The following is a 10,981-nucleotide window of genomic DNA, read 5'->3' on the forward strand; positions in this document are numbered from 1 at the left end:
TATAAGCATGATAATCTCTATGGAGTAGCATTTATTTAAATGATCTTTAGACTTTAACCACTGAAAAATGAGTATATGTTGTTTTCATAGTTTAAAAACCAAAGTTACTTTTCAGAGCCCCAGGTTAGATGCACAGTTAGATTTCTGCAGTTTCTGACAAGTTTACTTAATATCACTGTTTAGTATATGTACCTTATGTTCAATGTTGCTTTACAGCAGATTCATCTTTCTGTGCTATTACACAATTTTAAAGATGAAATTAGTTTAAGAAAAAGCAGTATCACAACTCATCTATTTGCAGGTGCCAGTTAATCTTTCTGTGGCAGTGTGGTATACAGAGTAGCTTAAAGTTCAGCAACATTTCATACAGAAATTGTTCAAAACTACAATGTCTAATTTCAAAACTTAAGTGATAAAACAAATTTCCGGAAGGAAAAATCTCAAGAAACAAGGCTTCTCCATTATTTTAGGCTTCTAACTTTCCCTCCTAAAGTTTGTCTTCCCCACACCATTCACATATCTGTAATCTGTTAAAATGGAGTGTATAAGCATAGGGTGCACCAATGGTTAAAACTGCATATCTGATCAATCTTTACAGTCTGTTATACCTGATTATGTAATGCTGTTCCCTAAATCTGTAGCATTCTACCCTAAATCAAGAAAGTAATCTGTGATAGTGAAAAAAAATGTATCTTTCATCTTCCACTACAGGTTTTAAGCAGAGATATCTTTGTTAGAAATCCAGCTAGTAGTGTACCCCTGGGCAAAGTTACTTAACTAGTCAGAGTCTTCTTATTTCTTTAATGGAGAAAAAAAAAAATCACTACCTTTTAGAATTGTTGGGAGAATTAGAGAAAATATGTATAAAGTGCTGAACACAGTGACTGACACATAGAACGACAAATAAATAATGATTACTGTTTTGTTGTTATCGGTTATTTTTGAAATACACCTAGGCTAGAGAATATGGAATTCAAACTTCCAAAGTTCTTATTTTGGAGGTCATTGGAAAAAAAATTTCACACTGAAAAAATGCCCTTGAGTCTAACATCTTCACTTATTCAACACTATTTGGTGCTTTTGACATTTGAAGACACTATTTTTAATGTCAAGGATACCTCAGAGAAGAAATTGGAAGTACTATCCCTTACCCTCAAGAAACTTACATTTTAGAGGAAGATAGACATTAACCAATTCCACAGTTACTTAATTGCAATTGGGATTGCAGTGCAGTGTTACAAAGAAGACCCGCTAAAGGGGTAAATGACCTAACAGGATCAGAATTTAAATTTCTACACAAACATCCCTCCTCCCTCCAAGGGTTTTCAATCACTCTCTCTATAATTAAACCTAATCCAAACTTTTGTATAGACTTGATCTGTCTGGCTTTTAAAACAATAAAATCAGTAATTAACCTGACTTCAGCCATTTTTATGTTCAGAACTGTATAGTGAAAATATAGAACCTGTGTAAAACCTACAAATTAATTTCAAGTATTCCATATAATGACTTCTTAACAAAAGAGAAAGCAAAGATATAATATAGGTAAGGGTCTGTCTGATATTTACTATGAACTCACTGGAAAATACATTTCTTGATAGATTATAAAACCAATATTTTTATTTTATGTGCATGCCATTATTTTTAATGATGACTCAGTTTTCAGAATGTTTTTATTAGAGTAAAATAAATATTTACATATTCATTACTGAAAAACATTTCTGTGACTTTTAAGGCCAGTACAATTCTCATCTGCTTACTAACAGAGCATTTGTCTTCACTCAGGTACCTTTTAAAATCTGCCACCTTAAAAAAAAATTTTTTTTTTTTAAATCTGGGGGCATCCATTTTAAAGACAACTTCAAGATTCCTATCTTCAGAACTTAGTAGGTTGTTTGTTGTAGAATAGTGCCGTTAAAGTCCCAAGTACACATAAAGGGAAAAAATGAGTGATCAGATCAACTCTCCCAGCAAAATGAAACTAAGTCTATTCCATAAAACAGAATCTATCTCAATGTTTGTCTTAGATTCAAGCTACATTCACCTAGAAATTAATGCAACGACAATTAACCCAGAACAGTCATTGTCAATTCTCCAAAAGTGGCCTCTTCACCTGTATTTAGTTCATAAGGCAAACCAGTCCAGGATTCCTGCTGCCAATTATAATGAATGGAAGAAATATATTTAAATCAAACAGCACCATCTAGCAGAACCGTCACCACGTTGCTCACAAGAGTAGATGTTACTTGGTGTTCAGTTTGGTAGATTTGATAGCAAAATGGCAATATCACAGAATTAGAGCTAGAAAGGACTACAGACACACCAGGTTCAACTTCCTCATTAGTGTATTAGATACTTAAAAATTTTTTTTACAAAGTTATCAGAATATAGATTAAATTCAGCCATTCCTGGAAGTTCAAGCAAAATAAAAAATTACTTTAATTCTCAAATTCAACCACTCCCCAAATAAATAAGATTATACCTCAATACACATTTCAATTCCTTCACTTCCAAAAATGTGAAATCCAAATACTCTGTAATCATTAAAACATCTTCCCTTAATGTCTCTATTTTCTCAGATATATTGCAACCAAATAATAAATGCACACAGATTAGGCTATTTCAAAACTTCAATTCCAGTAACTTGCTGTTTCTTAACCAAGCTATAATGCTAAGCCTTTTACATACTCCTTGTCACAGCAACAAGATCCTGAATATAACTCAGAAAATACCTCTGGGGGGGGGGGGGGGGGAACACCTCTCCGTTAATTTTTTTTGTTTTGCCACATCAAGGCCTGCCTCCCCTAAATCCTATAGGAATTATGTGTGTTGCTGCCAACACGAAGATTAGGAAATGCTCCCATCCCTAGGGCACAAGAAACTTTCAGGAGACGACTACTAACTGCCTCAAGCTAGGAGGGAAACTCGGTAGTTTGCACGTTCGGTTTTTATTTACGCAGCTGTTTCCGCGCGCAAGGTAACTAAAGCAGCTTTTGAGAGATGCTCTCAGACTTTTACCCAGTCTGAACCCCTAGGAAAGGCAGAGCGCGTCCAATGACAAGGATACACTTCACCCTCAGAGTGGAGGTGGTTACTGGGAATCACTGTAAGATCTGCTGTACAGAAAAGAGGGGTTCTTCCTCAGTGGTCACAGTCACTATTCGCTCTCATTGTTAGTAACAAGCAAATCACAGTTACAAGTACATAAGAATAGCAGCAAACAACCCTGCCTCGCAGCTTGCCGTGACCGTGACATCCCAGGCCGGGAGGGGCTCTTTTCTCGCCAGCCTCCTCTGGGCTCCCACCGAAGTTAACACCTGTATCTCCCCGCCACCCCGACCAAACAACTAACTCCTCCCCGCATCCACGCTTCTACCCTCCCCGCAAGTCCCCGTTCGGACCACTGCCCCCTCCCCACCGCAGACCGCCCTCCTCGCGCCGGCCGCCGCGGCTCCCACGGCTACCCCTCCGCGCCCCGCGACCCCCGCCCGGGCCGCCGCCCGGGCCGCCGAGGCCCCCAGACGTTTGGGAGGTTGCAAGTCTCCAAAAAAAGTTCTCCAGCCGCCGACGCCGCGGAGTTGGGTCGCCTGAGAGCGGCAGAAACGCCAGCCTACCCCAGCAGATCCCGCTTCTCGCCAGCACACTTTTCCTCACAGGGAACTCGGTCTTAGACTCCCAAACTTCAGCGGCGCCCCTGGCGCCCCCTGCCCGGGCTCCGCGAGGCGCGCGGGGATGAGAATGCCGCGTCTCTCCGCCCGCCGGAAAAAGCCCCGACGCCCACCGGACCCACGGCCGCACACGCCCTCCGCGCCCCGCGCGCGTCTCCGCGCCCGGCGGGGCCCCGCTCGGCCGCTCCGCGCCCGGCTTCCGCCCGCCGCGCGCCCGGCACCGCCGCCCTCGCCTTGCTCGGCGCACCCGGCCCCGAGTCCCGGCGCCCGAGCCCCCGCCGCGGCGCCCCTCGCACTGCCGGCCGCTCGCGCTGCCCTCCCCGCCAAACACCCACACTCCCTCCGCTTGCCCTCCTCCACGCAGCTGCCCTTTCTCCCCCTACCCGCGACCCACGTAGTCTCTCCGCTCCCCGCAGCCCCGGACCCCAGCTCTAAAGTTACTTTGTGAGAAGGTGAACCCGCGGGTTATTTCCCTCAATCACCCAAACAAGTTTCCAATCCCCGCCACCAGCACCGCCGCCGCCCCCCGATACACTCGCTCCCTCCCGCCGCCAGACCCCAGGGCCGCTAGCCCCGCGCGAGCCCCTCCTGGGAAACAGCCGCTCCCCGCACCGCATGCCCCACCTCGCGTACCCCTCCCCCTGCCAGCCCACCCCAGGCTCTCCCCGGGCGGAGAGTGTCTGTGTGTCTCCGAGAGAGTGTGCGAGTGCGTGCGTGTGTGTGTGTGCGCGCGTGTGAAGGCGGAGGTGGGTGAGAAGCGGAGACACTTACTTCTCCCGGGCCTGGCTGTCGGACGGGACGGCGCTGCTGTTACTCTTGCCTTTGCCGTACATGCTTGTGCCGAGAGCAGCTCCCACTGTCACGCACCTGTCAACCCATCACAGCCTCCCCGGGAACAGCCCCGTCCCCATGGCGACCCACGCAGCTACCCCCACTATTGGCCGCCCCACGCCAAAGCTCCACCCCTTTCGCCCAGGCAACGCAGGAGACTGACAGGCCTCCCCCCTCCCTCCGGCCTGCCGAAGCGCGCGGCGGCGGCTACAGCCTAAGCGTCAGTCTCCTCCCTCCTTCCCTCCCTCCCGGGTTCCCTCCCTCCTTCCCTCTCCGATCTCCTCCCTCCACCCGCTCTTCTACCCCCCTCCCCCCTCCGAACCCCGGCGCAAGGGGGGAATTAGAAACTGCTCTAGAAGGATTTTAAACAACTGGCTGTTCTCTCCGTCGCCGCCCCTCCCCCCGCGCCGCCCGCGCTCGGCTCCTCACTGGAGACAAGGCGCTGGGAGGAGGGGAAAGTGCGGCCTGGAGTCTCTGGCAGGAGCCGGCGGAGCTGGAGCCGTGGCGGCCCCAGACTTCTGGGCGCCCGCCGAGTACACAGGCAGACCTACGGCCCCAGCCACCGTGGGCACCCCCCTCCACCAGCCCCTTTCTCCCGCTCCTCTCTTGTCTGTGACCCCGCGCCGGTACCCAGGATTGATCTCTGCCGCCCTCGGCCCTACTCCCTGTGGTGTCACCCTCCGCCCTGCTCCCAGAGGGCCGGCTGGCAAGGGACACGCGCGCCGTTCCCTCGACCTGCTGGCTAAGCAACCGGGAGAGACTCGCCTTCCCTCCCGGGGAGGGACTGAGCCTCCGGCACTTGGCGCCGCTGGGATGGCGTCGCCTGGCCCGTGGGGCCGCGCCCTGCAATCTGGGGGAGCACTCTGCTAGAGCCTGCCTCCCAAAGATGGCCCGGTGACTCCTGGGGACTCAGTGGCCTCCATCCTGTCCCCCTAAGACCGGAGGCCCGCGGCGCACCACGCACCAGCTTCCCTGCCAGATCTGCTGCAGAAAAGAACTCCAGGTATCCGCACCTGGCCTGCTTTTCCAGCCTTTGTGGTTAATGCCAACTCATCCTGACCTTTGGAGTGGAAAGGGCCATAGAAGGCCTTTAAAGACATCCCTGTCCTTGTCCAGCAGCATAGGCCCCAGCTGCGCTCCAAGGTGTGCAAAGATGTGCCAGAGCTGAAAGGCTGCCCCAGAGTATTTCTGGATCCAAGCCCCTAATCCCATTTCAGTAAATGCGCAAAAGTTTCTAAAACACACACAACCTGGTTCCCAGTTGAACTCCATCCTTTACCTCGTGGAGATCCTTGGATGTAAAATCAGACAAAGTGCAAATAGGGTTAAAAAGAAGAGATGGGCATCAAACAGGGAGTGAGAAGGGAAGAGTGGTGCAAGTGGGGGTCGGTCGGATGGGGGGAGACATCAGGAAAGGATGAAAAGACATGGAACAGCTATGGGAGAGGAGAGGGAAGGATTCAAATGGAGGAAGGTACCTTTCTATTCTGCACATACAGCTTTAAGCTTTTAGTAGTAGGATCATAAAAATGTATATGGAGAAACGGAAATAGATGGAATTGAAAGAAATGGGCTTGTGTGGGCATTGACAGCAAGTGATAGGAATAAAACATCAACAGAAGGTTAAGGAAAGGCAGTCAGTAAAAATGAGAGAATCAGAAAAGGTGCTGGCAACCAGACATAAATCAAACACTGGGAAAAATTAAGAGAAAGGACCTGCCATACTGGTGTTAAGGAAAATGAAAAAAAAAATTGGGGGCCTCCCTGGTGGCGCAGTGGTTGAGAGTCCGCCTGCCGATGCAGGGGACGCGGGTTCGTGCCCCGGTCTGGGAGGATCCCATATGCCGCGGAGCGGCTGGGCCCGTGAGCCATGGCCGCTGGGCCTGCGCATCCGGAGCCTGTGCTCCGCAACGGGAGAGGCCACAACAGTGAGAGGCCCGCATACCGCAAAAAGAAAAAAAAAAAAAAAAAAAAAAAAAAAAATTGGAAAAGGTAAAGTGTAAAAGATAGGTAAGAAGAATAACAGAAACAGGATTAAATGAAGTAGCCATAGAATATGATAACAAAAGCTGACGAAAACAAAAGAGGATTGACTGATATAAAAGATATAAGAAAAATAAACATGCATTTTTAAAAGGACAAAAATTCAGCCAATAGAAGTGAAGATAAAGTGATAAAAGTCACAGTGGCTTAAATTGATTGATTTTCAAGAGAAGTAATTTGCCATTCCTTACTCAAAATTCTCTGTTTACAATGACCTGCAATGATTTGGTGTTGGGGACATGGTATTCATGGGCTCTGAAAACTGGAAGGAGTAATAACCTCTCTTGATGAACTTTTGTTCAAAATGCTCAAATGTTATTAGGCTGCCACTCTTTATAAACTCTTCCTTCAAGGTTAGCACTGTGTAATTTGTTGTTCAATTATCTACTTCCATTAGCTTTAACCCAGAAAATTATTAGCATCTCCAGGCTCTATCTCCCATAGAATGTTCCCTATAAGGTGCTGCTTTGAGAATGCTGTCAAGGAGGGAGCTCTGGCAGCTGCTGCCCACACCTGGAATAAGGTAAGGTTTCCATTTAAAACCAAGAGTGGGTTTTATACTATTATCTAAAAACAAATTCGATATTATCTTTGCTCTGCTGATGTGATTCTCTCTGATTCTCAGTCACAGCACATTAGAATTGCCTTAGGAGAATTTATTTCTTTTTTGTTGGTTTTTGTTTGTTTGTCCCAGACTAACTAAATCAGAAACCTTGGAGATGGACCCAGGCATTTGTATTTTTTATAAGCCCCAAGTGATTCTTATATGTAACTAGGGCTGTTGAACTCTGGTCTTCAGTATCCATTTAAAGACAGCCAATGGGCACCATCTCTCAGAGCAAGATATTTATGTTGTGGCTATACAAAGCAGATGACCCTCCCCATTTTGGTATTAAGACATCTTTACAGTGGACTTTACTTTCTACCCACTGAGCCAACAAATTTGTTTTAGGATGAAAATGTATGTGTTCTTATAGTACAAGACCACAAATAGTCATGATTTAATTTGCTGTTTCCTGAAGAGAAAGGAAAATGAAGAAAGAAAACAAGAAAGGCTGTTTGCTGTCTACAGCTGTAAGTTATTCGTTTGATTGGTCTTTACCCAGATTTGTTACATGGAAGAGTCTTGAGTAATGGCATATTTTCTGATATTTAAAAAATAAATTATAGATCTGCACAGTGGGGTATGGAATTCAAAACAATTTGGTCTTAGTATCTGGAAATAATAAAATGCCAAAAGGTCTTAGTTCAGAACTTGCCAAGTTAATGTCAGAGTTACCTTCACAAGAATGTTATCATGCAACAAATATACAAAGTGAAAACATGACTATTCCTCCACATGGTAACCTTACAGCTTAAGTAATCAAATCAATTATCATTAAAATATCGAAGCAGCTACCTGAACCATCATCTCTGTTTTATTTTTCTCTTAATGTTAACACATGTAAATAAAATGCTTCTTTGCCCTTGTTCAAATTATTTTGAGTATAAAGAGTGTTTTTTGCATCATCAACTGTATCTCATGGAGCCAATATTGTAATTAATGAGATTTGAAGCACATATTCAGAGCCAAATTTGAGATCCCAGACACAGAATTGAAGATCCATGTTTTGTTTGTTTTCATTTTTAAAAAAGGGGAAGAAATAGGAGCTTTAAAGCTTCCTAATGTAAAGAATCACAATATATTTTTTATAAGTTTTGGGGCTTTTTAAACCTCAAATAGGCTGATTAATTTGGGGGGGCTAGATTTGGGGTAGGGGAATACTGACCACCTGAGAATATTTGCATTTGAGGTCGATTTTTTCTAAACTTTATTCTGTCAGATATAGAACACCACAATTACTCAATCATTAGGTCTCTTTTCCCTCCCATTTTGTTTGGGCACATATGCACAATTTTCTCTTTCTGGAACCTGCATCTTATTCTTGGAAGTCCTTATCATTTTAAAACAGGCAGTTTATTATACCACCCTGCTCAAGCTCTAGATTGACTATACATTCCTTTGATTCTAATTTTTTCTCTAAAACATTAAGGTTAATAATGTCTGTATTCTTACAGTGCATGGAACATTAGAAAAGATTTCCCTTTGCTATATAGAACAAAGAGACTACCTCTTTATGTTTAAATGGAAAATACTTAGCATGTTAACTTAGAAAAGAAAAACATTTAGAGTAGAAAATATTTATTTAGAAAAATTAAAATAAACTATTTACACATAAAAATGAATTTTCTTGTTTGGGGTAATTTTTCCAAAGGACAAAATTATACTGTTATTTGTTTTATAGAACTAATTAGTTTAAGAAAATAACGTCTCCCTACTTACATTCATATCACTTTTCATTTGAAGTCATTTAGCAGAATATACCCCAGTTAATTAGATTTTCCTGACCAGCTTTTTAAACTGGGTAAACTGAGTCCTAGAAAAATTCATTAGCATGATCTGATCCATAAAGAAAATAGAACTAGTTCCAAGATGAGAACTCTGTGTTCCTGGCTGATAGTCCTGTTAGCAGACCAAGAAGCCACACCTCTTTCTCTTAGAAGTGACTATTCCACAGAGGAATGTGAGCAAGCTCTGAGATGTTTGTCACTCAAACTACCGTATGAAACTTCACTCCTGGGACTTCCCTGGTGGAGCAGTGGTTGAGAATCCGCCTGCCAACGCAGGGGACACAGGGTCGAGCCCTGGTCAGGAAGATCCTACATGCCGTGGAGAAATGAAGCCCGTGTACCACAACTACTGAGCCTGCGCTCTAGAGCCCACGAGCCACAACTACTGAGCCCGCATGCCACAACTAGTGAAGCCTATGCGCCTGGAGTCCATGCTCCACAGCAAGAGAAACCACTGAAATGAGAAGCCTGCGCACTGCAACAAAGAGTAGCCCCTGCTCGCTGCAACTAGAGAAAGCCCGCATGCAGCAACGAACTCCCAAGTCAGCCATAAATAAATAATAAAAATAAAAAATTTTAAAAAAGAAACTTCACTCCCAAGCAGAACAGACCAGCGTGCTCATATTCGCAAATATGTTCACATGCCATGTACCAAAGTAGTGAAATGAACAGAGTCATTAGAACTATAATACGATGCAACATGGTCTCTCATATCAGAATAATAAATGAAACAGGGCCTCAAATTAACATTATTTGACACACTGCTATTGGTTTAACATCAGTTAATCTGAGGCAATGACTGTTTTCTTAACCTATTGCCCTGGATTTTTAAAATCCCAATTTAGATATTCATAAACGCTTACCAGTGGGTTAGGAGAGACAGTGTGCAAATCTACTGGTTCTAAATAGTTCCATCTCTAGAGTGCCTAGTTTTTTTAACACTATCAAGAGTTGGAAATTTAGGAACTTGGAATAATTCTGATCCAAAAAATTGTGCATAAGCTGAAGATGAATAAAAATTTAAGAAAAAAAACTGGGCTACCGTGTATGGCAATTTCTCACACTTGAGCACATTTTGCAAAACAAATTCCAAGTGTTGCAGTGTTCACTGGCTGGATTTTTGTCATTAAATGTTGAAAGTTATGTAATAGGTAGCATGCCAAAGAGTGTTCTTTATTCAAAAGTATTACTATATATTTTTAGTGCATTCCGAAATCTTCACAATGGTTTTTCACCTGCTAAGGTTATGCCAATATGATGTCTTTGCAGTCTTGGAGTTGACAAAAGCCCCAGTCTCAAGAGGCAGGCTGTGCAACATTCCAGGTGGTATCATTTCCTTCTGTTGGGAGTGGAAATGCAGGGAAAAAAATAGCACTACATTTGCTTTTCATAATTTTCCAACATAACTGGGTCTTCTAACCAAGTGTGGCAGAAAAGGAAGATAAAATATATCACAATTGTATTTTATTTACCTTGAAATAGTTTAAGAACAGTATTGAAAATCTGTTTAAGACAAGTGCTGAATATTGTCATTGCCAATAGTCAGCCATAAGGAATAAACAATCCTATCAGGGTCATGTATACTTCCCAAAGATATAGAGGGCACTTTAAATATTTTATTTTGGGGTGTTCAAAAAGTCTTTGAAACCAGTTGGATTCCATCCTACATATTGCAGCAAGTTCCTGAAGATTTGTAAGTACTCTGGGGACTTCTCTGGTGGTCCAGTGGTAAAGAAACTGCCTTACCATGCAGGGGACGTGGATTCGATCCCTGGTTAGGGAACTAAGATCCCACATGCCACGGAGCAACTAAGCCCGTGAGCCACAACTACTGAGCTCATGCGCCTCAACTAGAGCCCGCGTGCCGCAAACTACAGAGCCCACGTATTCTGGAACCACTACAGTGCCCATGCGCCCTGGAGCCTGTGCACCACAACTAGAGAAGAGAAAACCCGCATGCCACAACTAGAGAGAAGCCCGCGCACCACGACAAAGAACCTGTGCACCGCAACTAAGACCCAACGCAGCCAAAAATAAAAATAAATAAA

General features: G+C 44.3%; 1 protein-coding gene across 7 annotated transcripts in view; it reads right to left on the reverse strand.

The window, feature by feature from the left end:
* SSBP2 (single stranded DNA binding protein 2) overlaps positions 1-4,604 on the reverse strand; it is a gene marked incomplete at its 3' end in the record, with an annotated part of 330,177 nt that extends 325,573 nt beyond the window's left edge. For 2 of the 7 annotated variants that reach the window (XM_081231546.1, XM_081231543.1), the window contains exon 1: positions 4,440-4,601. In XM_081231546.1, the coding sequence (XP_081087672.1) occupies positions 4,440-4,501 (62 nt within the window). In that variant the 5' untranslated portion in view covers positions 4,502-4,601. Of the gene's footprint in view, positions 1-4,439 lie in introns of all 7 variants that reach the window. The other 5 variants (XM_081231545.1, XM_081231542.1, XM_081231547.1 and 2 more) reach the window with 4 other exon arrangements.
* Between the last annotated feature and the right edge of the window lie 6,377 nt (positions 4,605-10,981).

The sequence above is a fragment of the Mesoplodon bidens genome (assembly GCF_964165515.1).
Source record: "Mesoplodon bidens genome assembly, chromosome: 4".
Lineage (NCBI taxonomy): Eukaryota > Metazoa > Chordata > Mammalia > Artiodactyla > Ziphiidae > Mesoplodon > Mesoplodon bidens.